Source organism: Leucoraja erinacea, chromosome 4 (genome assembly GCF_028641065.1).
Source record: "Leucoraja erinacea ecotype New England chromosome 4, Leri_hhj_1, whole genome shotgun sequence".
Lineage (NCBI taxonomy): Eukaryota > Metazoa > Chordata > Chondrichthyes > Rajiformes > Rajidae > Leucoraja > Leucoraja erinaceus.
In genome coordinates this window covers 3138754-3151248 of record NC_073380.1, presented here as the reverse complement: position 1 = coordinate 3151248, position 12495 = coordinate 3138754, and the positions used below count along the sequence as shown (strand labels likewise).

Here is a 12495-nt window from a genome sequence, read left to right as displayed (position 1 = left end):
TTAGTTCAGGGCTGCCTCCCATTGTTCCAAAGATAATCCATTCTGCTTTTGGTATCAATTTCATTTTAAATAATTTTGTGAAGATTTCAAAAATGTCAGTCCAAAATGTTTGAATTTTTATACAAAAAAACAAATGAGTGCGGAAAGACAATACATGATTATCCACAGTCTACAGGTATAGGATGAAGGGAATAATGTTTAGTGCAAGATAAAGTACGGGAATGTCAGATTAAAGATAGTCCGAAGGTTTCCATTGAGGTAGATGGTCGGTCAGGACCACTCCCACATTGGAGATAGAATGTTTCAGTTGCCTGAGAACAGCTGAGACAAAACTGTCCCTGAATCTGGAGGCATACATTTTCATACTTCTATACCTCTTGACTGATGGGAGAGGGGAGAAGAGGGAGTGACTGGGGTGAGACTGGTCCTTGATTATGCTGGTGGCCTTGCCAAGGCAGCGTGAGGTGTAGATGGAGTCAATGGAAGGGAGATTGGATTCTGTGCTGCATCCACAACTCTCAGTGATTTGGTTTAGTTTTTTTTTAAGAGTGAGGAACCAGGCCCTTCGGCCCACAAAGTCTACGCCGACCAGCAATCCCCCAACACACTAACACTATCCTACAGATACTGGGGACAATTTACATTTATACCAAGACAATCAACGGTTTCCACCCGAAACGTTGCCTATTTCCTTCGCTCCATAGATGCTGCCTCACCCGCTGAGTTGCTCCAGCATTTTTGTCTGCCAATGAACTTACAAACCTGTGTGTCTTTGGAGTGTGGGGGGAAACCTGAACCTCCTGGAGAAAACCCACGCAGGTCACAGGGAAAATGTACAGATAGAACCCGGGTCTCTGGCGCTGCAAGACAGCAACTCTACCACTGCGCCACTGTGTTTTCTTGTGGCTTTTGTAGAACCTGTCAATGCCCTACATTACACACACAGAGTACTGATGTACGTTGACACTGGCCTTCCTGTCCTGCACACCCTCCCGTTCAACCCCCTGCACCACCCTCTGATTATTGGCAGAACGGACTCTTGCCCTGGGGAGAAGAGGGGGGAGGGGGGGGGGGACAAAGGAGGACCCAACACGTCATAGAAACATAGAAGCATAGAAATTAGGTGCAGGAGTAGGCCATTCGGCATTTCGGTCCTTCACCGCGATTCAATATGATCATGGCTGATCATCCAACTCAGTATCCTGTACCTGCCTTCTCTCATTACCCCCTGATCCCTTTAGCCACAAGGGCCACATCTAACTCTTAAATCCAGCCAATGAACTGGCCTCAACTACCTTCTGTGGCAGAGAATCCCAGAGATTCACCACTCTCTGTGTGAAAAATGTTTTTCTCATCTCGGTCCTAAAATATTTCCTCCTTATCCTTAAACTGTGACCTCTTGTTCTGGACTTCCCCAACATCGGGAACAATCTTTCTGCATCTAGCCTGTCCAACCCCTTAAGAATTTTGTAAGTTTCTATAAGATTCCCCCCTCAATCTTCTAAAATCTAGCGAGTACAAGCCGAGTCTATCCAGTCTTTCTTCATATGAAAGTCCTGACATCCTAGGAATCAGTCTGGTGAACTTTCTCTGTACTCCTTCTATGGCAAGAATGTCTTTCCTCAGATTAGGAGATAAAAACTGTACGCAATACTCCAGGTGTGGTCTCACCAAGACCCTGTACAACTGCAGTAGAACCTCCCTACTCCTATACTCAAATACTCCAATGATATTTTGTTATTTTGTCGGTGCCCTTTATGTGTTGACTCTTTGCATACCTTGGGTAAACAAAACAAAGATTTTCACCATGACTTGTCACCTGTAACAATATAGTATCCATTCATTCAAGCTTGGAGTCTCGCCCCTGCAGTCTGTACCACTGGTGTTGGGAATCAGGGAATATTCTCTGTGAGCTATCCCACAGTTAAGGGCCTGTCCCACTTGGGCGCCATTTGCGCGTAATTCACGTGACATCATTTACGCTTCACGCCGCATCGTGCCGCGCGTGTGATGCGCATTACGTGTGCTTGGTGCGTGGTGACGTAGGCAGTGATGTGCGGTCACATGCGACGCCCCAGGATGTTGGGATGTACAAAATCTTTGCGCACCACCTGCATGACGCCCAAGTGGGACGGGCCCTTTAGTGCAGTGCAGGGTAATCTGGTCCCTTGAATCAGAAGGATAACATGACGTGGTTGGGCCGAAGGGCCTGATTCTGTGCTGCACTGCTCCTCTACCTCACCTGAGATCTGCTGGAATGAGCGAGCGTCTCTTGTGAAAGTGACGGCATTGGTCGGCGACGAGGTGCTGCCGTGGGGAGAACTGACCACTGGTGTTGTCTCTCTTTGTTACAGATTCATTTGTCAACAGTCAAGAATGGACGCTGAGCCGGTCCGTGCCCGAGCTGAAAGTGGTGAGTGCCCGCACTGTGTTTCCCTGCCCTCTGTACCCAGCTCCACTCCTCTGTATCCAACACCCCTCCTCTCTCTACTCCCTCCTCTTTGGATCTAACCTCCCTCCACTGTAACCTCTGTACTCCTGTAATCCCTCTTCTCTCTAGTCTCCCCTTCTCTCTACTCCCCCTCTCTCTACTCTACCCCCCCCTCTCTCCACTCCCCTCCCCTCTCTACTCCCCCCACTCTCTCTCTACTCCCCCCCTCTCTCTACTCCCCCCTCTCTCTGCTCCCCCTCTCTCTACTCCCCCCTCTCTCTACTCCCCCCTCTCTCCACTCCCCCTCCCTCTACTCCCCCCACTCTCTACTTCCCCCCCCCCCCTCTCTCTCTACTCCTCTCTCTCTCTCTACTCCCCCTCTCTCTACTCCCCCCTCTCTCTACTCCTCCCTCTCTCTACCCCCCCCTCTCCCTACTCTCTCCCCCTCTCTCTACTCCCCCTCTCTCTACTCCCCCCTCTCTAATCCCCCCTCTCTCTAATCCCCTCCCTCTCTCTCTATTCCCCCCTCTCTCTACTCCCCCCTCTCTCTACTCCCCCCCTCTCTCTGCTCCCCCCTCTCTCTACTCCCCCCTCTCTCTACTCTCCCCCCCTCTCTAATCCCCTCTCTCTACTCCCCCCCTCTCTCTACTCCCCCCTCTCTCTACTCCCCTCTCTCTCTACTCCCCCTCCCTGCTACCCGTGTAGGAGTGGAGCTCCGTGCCACTAGGATTCTCTGCACAGCCCCCGTTCTGGGAGTACAGTGTGCCCCCATGCTTCACCCTGTACGGCAGCAAACCCCTTGAGTTTAGGCAGGGGGAAAGTGTCTCCTCACATCCTGACGCCTGGGATGCAGTGGGAGGGAGGGTTGTGGATTAAGCAGAGGAGGGGCGAGCTGCACAAACATCCGCACATTGTGTCCCGGCCATTCTTGCTGCTGTTCCACGCGACTGTGTGATCTCCCAGATGTTGGCGATGGGGACTCGGAGATGGCAACACTGCTCAACACTGAAGGTGAACTGATAGCAGAGCGGCATGCATGACTTGCCGAAAACAACAAACCGCAGATGCTGAAATCTTGAGCCAAAACCACGAGTGCTGGAGGAACTCAGCGGGTCAGGCAGCATCTGTGGAGGGAATGGAAAGATGGCGTTTCAGTTTGAAGAAGGGTCCCGATCGGAAACATTGGCAGTCTATTCCCCTCACTGGATGCTGCCTGACTCACTCACTTACTCCAGCTTAATTTTAGCTTTAGAGATAAGGCGTGGAAACAGGCCCTTCGGCCCACCGAGTCCACGTCAACCATCGATCACCCCTACTCTAGCTTTATATCATCACACTTTCATCTCTTACGCATTGGGGGCAATTTACCAAAACCAATTAACCTACAAATTCATACATCTTTGGAATGTGGAAGGAAACCGGAGCACCCAGAGAAAACCCACGCGGTCACGGGGAGATCCTGCAAACTCCACATGTTCAGCACCCATAGTCAGGCTGTGTCACCGTGCTACCGCCTGCATTTTGTTCATGGATGAGCTGCGGTTGCTGCCTGATTATTGTGCCGGTATTGCCGTGTGCCTGGTCAGCGGACACCATTGATAGACACAAAAAGCTGGAGTAACTCAGCGGGTCAGGCATCATCTCTGGAGAAAAGTGATCAGGGACGTTTTGGGTCGGGACCCTTCATCCGACTGAGAGTCAGGGGGGAAGGGAAATGAGAGATATAGACAGTGATATGGAGAGATGTAGAACAAATGAACGAAAGATATGCATTAAAAATAACAATGATCAAGTAAAGGTGGAGCTCACAATGGTCCATTGTTGGCTTGGGCTAGGAGATAACGGGTTATACAGGCGATGAAACTCAACAGGACGACAGTGAAACTAGTACGATGACTAGGGTGAGGGAGGGATTGATAGAGAGGAGATGCAAGGGTTACTTGAAGTTAGAGAAATCAATATTGATACTTCTGGGTTGAAACAGCTTAAGTGGATTATACCTTAGAAACATAGATAGAAACATAGAAAATCGGTGCAGGATGAGGCCATTCGGCCCTTCGAACCAGCGCCGCCATTCATCGTGATCATGGCTGATCGTCCCCAATCAATAACCCGTGCCTGCCTTCTCCCCATATCCCTTGACTCCACTAGCCCCTAGAGCTCTATCTAACTTTCTCTTAAATCCACCCAGTGATTTGGCCTCCACTGCCCTCTGTGGCAGGGAATTCCACAAATTCACAACTCTCTGGGTGAAAAAGTTCCCTACAGCAGTGTCCTGGGACGGGTACGTTGACCCATCAGCCCGTCTCTCGTGTGGGGTACATGAGTTCATCGGGGAAACGGTACTGAGGGAGAAGATATTGAACGACAGAGCAGTGAACAGTGCCTGGTTGTCTACTGCTGCTGCCAATCTTGTGTGTATGACAGTGGTTCCCAACCTTTTTTAGCTCATGGCCCCCTTGGGATCTTTTAATTTTTCTGTGGCCCCCCCTGACATTATTAGCGGAAAAAAAGTACTTCAATATTATAATACCTTCCATAAAAATATCAGTGTCTATTAATTGCACATATATTCTCTTTTATTCTATTCCACAAACATCTAAAATATTTCAACTACATAGGTTTAAATTTATTAGAACTGAAATTTAGGAGGCAACAGGGTGGTAGCTCTGTGGCCCCCTTCATTGAACCTGTGGCCCCCTAAATCCCCCCAAAAATCTGTGGCCCCCCTGAAATTTGCCATGGATGGCCCCAGGTTGGGAATCACTGGTGTATGAGGTTAGTTAACCTGTGGTGCTGGTTTCTGTCACCTTGCCCTGAGTAAGAGAGAGGTTCACTGTGTGTACTGGCACAGAGCCTCTCGGCTGGTAACTGAGAACAGATCGAGAGGCAGTTGTCCATTTAATGAAGAGCTGTGTCTGCTGCTGGTTTAGGTCTGTCCTGTGCAATTAGTGTCTCTGCTGACGTGCCAGAAGTGTACATTATAACCACATTACCATATAACAATTACAGCACGGAAACAGGCGATCTCGGCCCTACAAGTCCGTGCCAAACAACTTTTTTCCCTTAGTCCCACCTGCCTGCACTCATACCATAACCCTCCATTCCCTTCTCATCCATATGCCTATCCAATTTATTTTTAAATGATACCAACGAACCTGCCTCCACCACTTCCACTGGAAGCTCATTCCACACCACTACCACTCTCTGAGTAAAGAAGTTCCCCCTCATGTTACCCCTAAACTTCTGTCCCTTAATTCTGAAGTCATGTCCTCTTGTTTGAATCTTCCCTACTCTCAAAGGGAAAAGCTGATCCACATCAACTCTGTCTATCCCTCTCATCATTTTAAAGACCTCTATCAAGTCCCCCCTTAACCTTCTGCGCTCCAGAGAATAAAGACCTAACTTATTCAACCTTTCTCTGTAACTTAGTTGCTGAAACCCAGGCAACATTCTAGTAAATCTCCTCTGTACTCTCTCTATTTTGTTGACATCCTTCCTATAATTGGGCGACCAAAATTGTACACCATACTGCAGATTTGGTCTCACCAATGACTTGTACAATTTTAACATTACATCCCAGCTTCTATACTCAATGCTCTGATTTATAAAGGCCAGCACACCAAAAGCTTTCACAGGTGGGAAGCAGACCTGAGCCCAACGCTGAAGAGACGGCCTGTTTACGGCTAACACGGGCCGCTTACATAACCACCCATCAGGCAGACAGGGAGTTATTGTGTTCTTCCCAGGATTGCCCTGTGAGAGAGACACATCCAAGATACTGCATCTGAGAGAGAGAGCGAGAGGGAGGGAGAGGAGGAAGGAGGGAGGGGGGGGAGGGAGAGGGAGAAAGGGAGGCAGAGGGAGGGGAAGGGAGTGAGGGGCATTTTGGGTTTGATACTGAAATTGCAGTGTAGGTGAGATAGATCAGACAGAGAGACAGAGGGATTGGAGAAAGGGACAGAGGAACGATTGTGCCCCGGAGAAGCCTTGCTCCTGAATGGTGAACAAGTGCCTTTCTTTCTCCTCCATGGATTGCTCAAGGCCTCAGTTACAGCCGGTGTTAGGCCTGACCGGGACTGGCAGGTTTCTGTAGCCTGACTAGTTTAATTCTTTGCATCGAAATGAACTGCAGGTGCTGGTTTATACCGAAGATGGACACAAAGTGCATTAGGGTCAGGGTTGGGAGTAACTCAGCGGGTCTAGCAACACCTCTGGCGTAAAAGGATGAGTGACATTTCAAGTTGTAACCCTTCTTCAGACTCACCGACTCCCCTTTATTAACCTACAAATTCATACATCATTACCCCCCCCCACACGGATCCCTCAGTACCGCCCCTCCCACAGTCCGGCGCTCCCCCGCATCACAAGCGCCAATCCCAAGAGGGCAGGCTGGAAAAATGAGTCAACTAAATTTGGGAATTCACGGCAAGAAGTAAAGTGATGGGCAACTCTGCGGGGCAGTGGGTGGAATGCCGCAGATCGCTGGAGTCACGGAGGCTGCTGCTCCTACACTCTGAGGTTTGACCCAGCCTCAACCGGAGGGAGACTGAGACACCGTGTCGTGACTGGACTGTACTGTACTGTACTCGCTGTGTTTCTGTCCATCAGGGAATCGTCGGCAACCTGTCCAGTGGCAAATCTGCTCTTGTTCACCGATACCTGACTGGGACCTACGTACAGGAGGAGTCACCTGAAGGTATCGTGTGTGTGTGTGTGTGTGGGTGGGTTGTGTGTGAGAGTGAGTGCATGTGCGTGCGTCTGAGAGTGAGAGAGTGTGCGTGCGTCTGAGAGTGAGAGAGTGTGCTTGTGTCTGAGAGAGTGAGAGTAGGTATGTCAGAGAGTGAGTGAGTGTGAGAGTGTGCGTGAGTGAGTAAGTGTGTTTGAGAGAGAAAGTGTGTGAGAGAGTATTTAGTTTAGTTTAGAGATACTGCCCACCGGGTCCGCGCCGACCAGCGCTCCCCGTTTATTAACACGATCCAACACCCACTAGGGACAATTTGTTTTTTACATTTACCAGGCCAATTAACCTACACACCTGTATGTCCTTGTAGTGGGTGTGTGAGAGGGAAGAGGGAATGTGTGTGAGAGAGTGTGTGTGTGTGAGTGTGTGAGAGTGTGTGTGTGTGTGTGTGAGAGTGTGTGTGTGTGTGTGTGTGAGTGTGTGTGTGTGTGTGAGTGTGTATGAGTGTGTGTGTGTGAGAGAGTGTGTGTGAGAGTGTGTGAGAGAGTGTGTGTGTGTGTGAGTGTGTGTGTGAGAGAGAGTGTCAGAGAGTGTGTATGTGAGTGTGTGTGTGAGAGAGTGTCAGGGAGTGTGAGAGAGAGAGTGTGTGAGAGTGTGTGTGAGAGTGTGTGTGAGAGTGTGTGTGTGAGAGAGAGTGTGAGGGAGTGTGAGAGAGAGAGTGTGTGAGAGTGTGTGTGAGAGTGTGTGTGAGAGTGTGTGAGAGTGTGTGTGAGAGAGAGTGTCAGGGAGTGTGAGAGAGAGAGTGTGTGTGAGAGTGTGTGTGAGAGTGTGAGTGAGAGTGTGTGTGAGAGTGTGTGTGTGAGAGAGAGTGTGGGAGTGTGAGAGAGAGTGTGTGTGTGAGAGTGTGTGTGTGTGTGTGAGAGAGAGTGTGAGGGAGTGTGAGAGAGAGTGTGTGTGAGAGTGTGTGAGTGTGTGAGAGAGTGAGTGTGTGTGAGAGAGTGAGTGTGAGAGTGTGTGTGTGTGAGAGAGAGTCAGTGAGTGTGAGAGAGAGAGTGTGTGAGAGAGTGTGTGTGTGTGTGAGAGAGAGTGTGTATGAGAGTGTGTGTGAGAGAGTGTCAGAGGGAGTGTGAGAGAGAGAGTGTGAGAAAGCCTGTTGATGATGTATTTCAAGTTAATCTCTGCCTGCTCATGATCTGTATCCCTCCATTCCTACATATCCGCATGCCTATCTACAGTAAAAACCTCAAACACTATTATAGTATCTGCTAAATACTTCAATCACCAGGAGAGTGAAGGTTACCCACACTGAGACAGTTCAATGGAATTAGTTTACTAACTTACTTCCTGCCGATTCTGCCTCCTGGCATGTAGGGCAACAATGAAGGTCCTCCACCCAGCAGTGTTGACTCCTTCAGTTGCTGTCTCCGTGACATATTTGTTTTACCAGACAGGGTTGTTAACCCTGTGCTCAACCTCCAACCTGGAGGACCAGTGGTTCGCTCTTCGTCTCGCCTCTACCCTTCGACCTGTCCAGCATGGGCGACCCTAACAGGAGATGAATCTCCCGCTCGCATAGCTCTAGGGGTCACTGAGACACACAAGCTCCCCGACCACGACAAGGTTGCAATCCAACGGGGAGAATGGAATTAGTATCAATGTGTACAATGTGTAGCATTGACGCGATGGGCCGAGGGGCCTGTTTCTGTCCTGCAAGACTGACTTCTTGGAATGAAGATGCCCCAGGTTGGAGACTGAACCTCTTGTGAAAGCAGCCCATCACCTACTATCCTGCCGTGCCCTTGTAGGTTCTTCTACCCTTCATTCTGCTCAACTGATAGACAAGCCGTAACTTCCCCGGAATGAGTCCATTGAATGGCTTCTGAATTACTTCAAATCGCTGGGCCAAATCTGTGTCCAGGCCACCTCACCAACACACTGCGCAGTTTACACTTTAGACTTTAGAGATACAATGCAGAAACAGGCCCTTCAACCCACCGACCAGCGATCACTAACACGAACTATCCTACACGCTGGGGACAATTTACAATTTTACAGAAGCCAATTAACCTAGAAACCTACAACTTTGGAATGTGGGAGGAAACCGGAGCACCCAGAGAAAACCCACGCAGGCCATGGGGAGAACGTACAAATTCCATCTGTAGTTAGGATTGAACCCAGATCTCTGGCATTGTAAGGTAGCAGCTCTACCGCTGTGCCACTGTGCCGCAAATATGTTTTATTGTGACTATACAACCCTATTTCTATACCCCAGCCCCACTGTAATAAAGGCCAATCTGCCATTGAGCCTTGCTAACTGCAAGCTACCCCAGCTAACTAACCTGTTGTGATGGATGTACAGAAACGCTGAGATTTTCACTCATCAGCATTCTCTCCATGTAAGCAATAATTTGTCTTCAAAGCTCCTATGAACTCACTCACCCCCTTCCACACTAGGCTGTGGCCGAGTCACGCCACAGCTCGGGGAGGATGTGATTGTGTTGGGCAGAGTGCAGACGATATTCTCCGACTCTGGTGAACTTCAATAATGGGGAGAGATGAGATTGGCCTCGCTTGTTTTCCCGAAGTCAAGGATGCTGAGAAGTCACAGACTCGTACAGCACGGAAACAGGCCCTTCGGCCCATCTTGCCCGTGGCCGGCCAACATGTCCCATTTACATGAATCCCACCTGCTCGCACTTGGTCCATATCCCTCTCATCATGGGCGGTCACTCGAAACGAGTATGACTGTCCTCTCGTGGAGGACGCCCGTGCGTGACTCTGTTTAACATGGGGAGGCTGGTGCACAGACAGCCACCCCACGGTCCTTGACAGATCTGGGTCAGGATCCGGTGGCATGGAGTCCAATCCTTTTCTGCTGCAGCCTTCATCCACCTTCTTGTCATCTGTTGTGATGCTCCACTAAGGTCAGCCATCGTCCTCCGCCTGTTCCACCGTTGAGGTCTTGGTTGGATTGGCTGTTTGTCAGGGACCTCCCCCTCGACTTTACCGCCATGGGTGGCCCTACCAGGAGCTTAGCTCCAGACGGCATCGCTCTCAGGATCTCAGGACCACACAAGCTTCTCCACCACGACAAGGTGACAATCCACGGAGAAGCCATATCCCTCTAAACCTATCCTATCCATGTACCAATCCAAACATCCCTTGTATGTAATGATATACCTGCCTCAACCACCTCCTCCGGCAGCTCGTTTAATACATTCACCACCATTGTGTAAAAAAGTTACTCCTCTGACTCCCATTTTAATCTTTCCCCCTCACCTTAAACCTATGTCCTCTGGATCTCGATTCCCCTTACTCTGGGCAAAAGTGCATCTACCCGATCTATTCCTCTCACGATCTTGTACACCTCCATAAGACCACCCCTCATCCTCCTGCACTCCAAGTCTGTGACCTGATAAGAGTTAAGGGCCTGTCCGACGATACGAGTTTTCCCAAGAGCTCTCCCGAATTTAAGAAAAATCAAACTCGTGGTACCTCATCACGAATATTTTTTTACTCCTGGAAATTTTTCACACTGTTGAAAAAACTTAACGAGTTCCCGCGTTTCCCAAGTACCTGCCGTTAGCGTTACGAGCCGCTACGAGACAACCACGAGCTCCGACGTACCCGCTACGTATATTCTACGTACTTACCACGAGTTTGATTTTTTTTAAACTCGGGAGAGCTCTTGGGTGAACTCGCATCGTGCGACAGGGCCTTTAAAATAACCTAAAATGATGATGGCTTAGTTGGGTTAGACAGTCGGAATCTTTTTCCCATGGTGGGGATTTTAAAAACAAGAAGGCACACGTTTACATTCACCAGTCATAGAATCACAGAACCAGACAGCACGTCGTTTCTGGGTCTGCTCATAGAAAGAACATTTGCTTTGCAGAATTTCTAAAATTATTCCCTCTGAAAGTTGCTGTGGAATCTGTTTTCCCCCCCTCCCCCTCGCTACAAGTTTCACAACTCAGCGATAAGGCCGTCTTGTAGACACAAGGGACTGCAGTTGCTGGTTTACAAAAAAAGCCACAAAGTGCTGGAGTAACTAGGGTGAGGCAGCGTCTGTGGAGAACACGGACAGGTGATGTTTTGTGTCGGGACCCTTCTTCAGATACGAGAGATTTTGAGGGATATGGGCCAAGCATGGGAAAATGGGGCAAGCTTACATGGGGCAACTTGGTCATGATGGGCCGAAGGGCCTGTTCCATACTGTGTGACTCAATGATGATAACACCCTGTGTAAGACCATTCCCCTCTCGATCCCCGTTATTCTGTGAGCTAGTGTCACCTTTAGACTGCCCTGCCACATCAGTCTAAAGAAGGGTCTCGACCCGAAACCTCACATTTCCCTTCGCTCCATTGATGCTGCCTCACTCGCTGAGTTTCTCCAGCATTTCTATCTACCTCCTGCCACTGAACCTGTTTTTCCCGCGGCCTCCGCTTCCGGGTTTCCCCGAACTAGGGTCCTCTTGCGGAACCGGGACCCCGGAACGACATCCAGCAGGAACTCTGTAGAGAGCTTCCTGCCAGGAAAACACACAACCTGAAAAATAAGTTTTAAACTTACCTTCAGGTCGAAACTTACCGCTGGAGGAGCAGCGCGCTAGCCAGCCAGTCATGGCGCCATGCGTAGACATAATGACGCACATGCGGGTTGAAGGCCTTCTATTCACGTAGTCACTCACGTGACTCCGAAGTAAATTTTAGAGATACAGTGTGGAAACAGGCCCTTCAGTCCACTGAGTCCAATCCGACCGTCGATCCCAGCACACTAACACTATCCTACACACTCGGGACAATTTACAATTTTACCAAAGCCAATTAATCAATAAACCTGTACGTCTTTGGAGCGTGGGAGGAAACCAGAGATCCCAGAGAGAAAACCCACACGGTCACGGGGAGAACGTACAAACTCCGTACAGACTGCACCCGTAGTCAGGATCGAACCTGGAACCTGGATCTCTGGAGCTGTCAGGCAGCAACTCTACCGCTGCACCACCATGCTGGACTTTCTATTCTCTCCCAGTGGTCGCCGAGAGTGTTCTTGTCCATTCTCAGCGGCCCCAGCATCCTTCCAGCGTGCACTGGCTGGGCATGGCGGCTCACTCATCCTCCCTCCTCTTCTCTCTTGCAGGCGGTCGGTTTAAGAAGGAGATCGTGGTTGACGGACAGAGCTACCTGTTGCTGATCCGGGATGAAGGGGGGCCACCCGAGGTGCAGGTGAGACTGCCTCCCCCCACGGCTTGCTGCTGCACAGCTCGAGTCATGGAGTGACCTAACTTGCCCGCACTGGCTAACATGTCCGTCCCATCTACACATCCCACCTGCCTGCGTTTGGCCCATAGCCCTCTAAACCTGTCCTATCCATGTACCT

General features: G+C 49.9%; 1 protein-coding gene across 1 annotated transcript in view; it reads left to right on the top strand.

Annotated features, from left to right (window-relative positions):
- The window catches only part of agap3 (ArfGAP with GTPase domain, ankyrin repeat and PH domain 3), a 363100-nt gene that overhangs the window by 210038 nt on the left and 140567 nt on the right, over window positions 1-12495 (top strand). Inside the window, 3 exon segments of the mRNA XM_055633547.1 lie at window positions 2355-2413; window positions 7043-7130; window positions 12256-12341. Of these exon segments, the coding sequence (XP_055489522.1) occupies window positions 2355-2413; window positions 7043-7130; window positions 12256-12341 (233 nt within the window).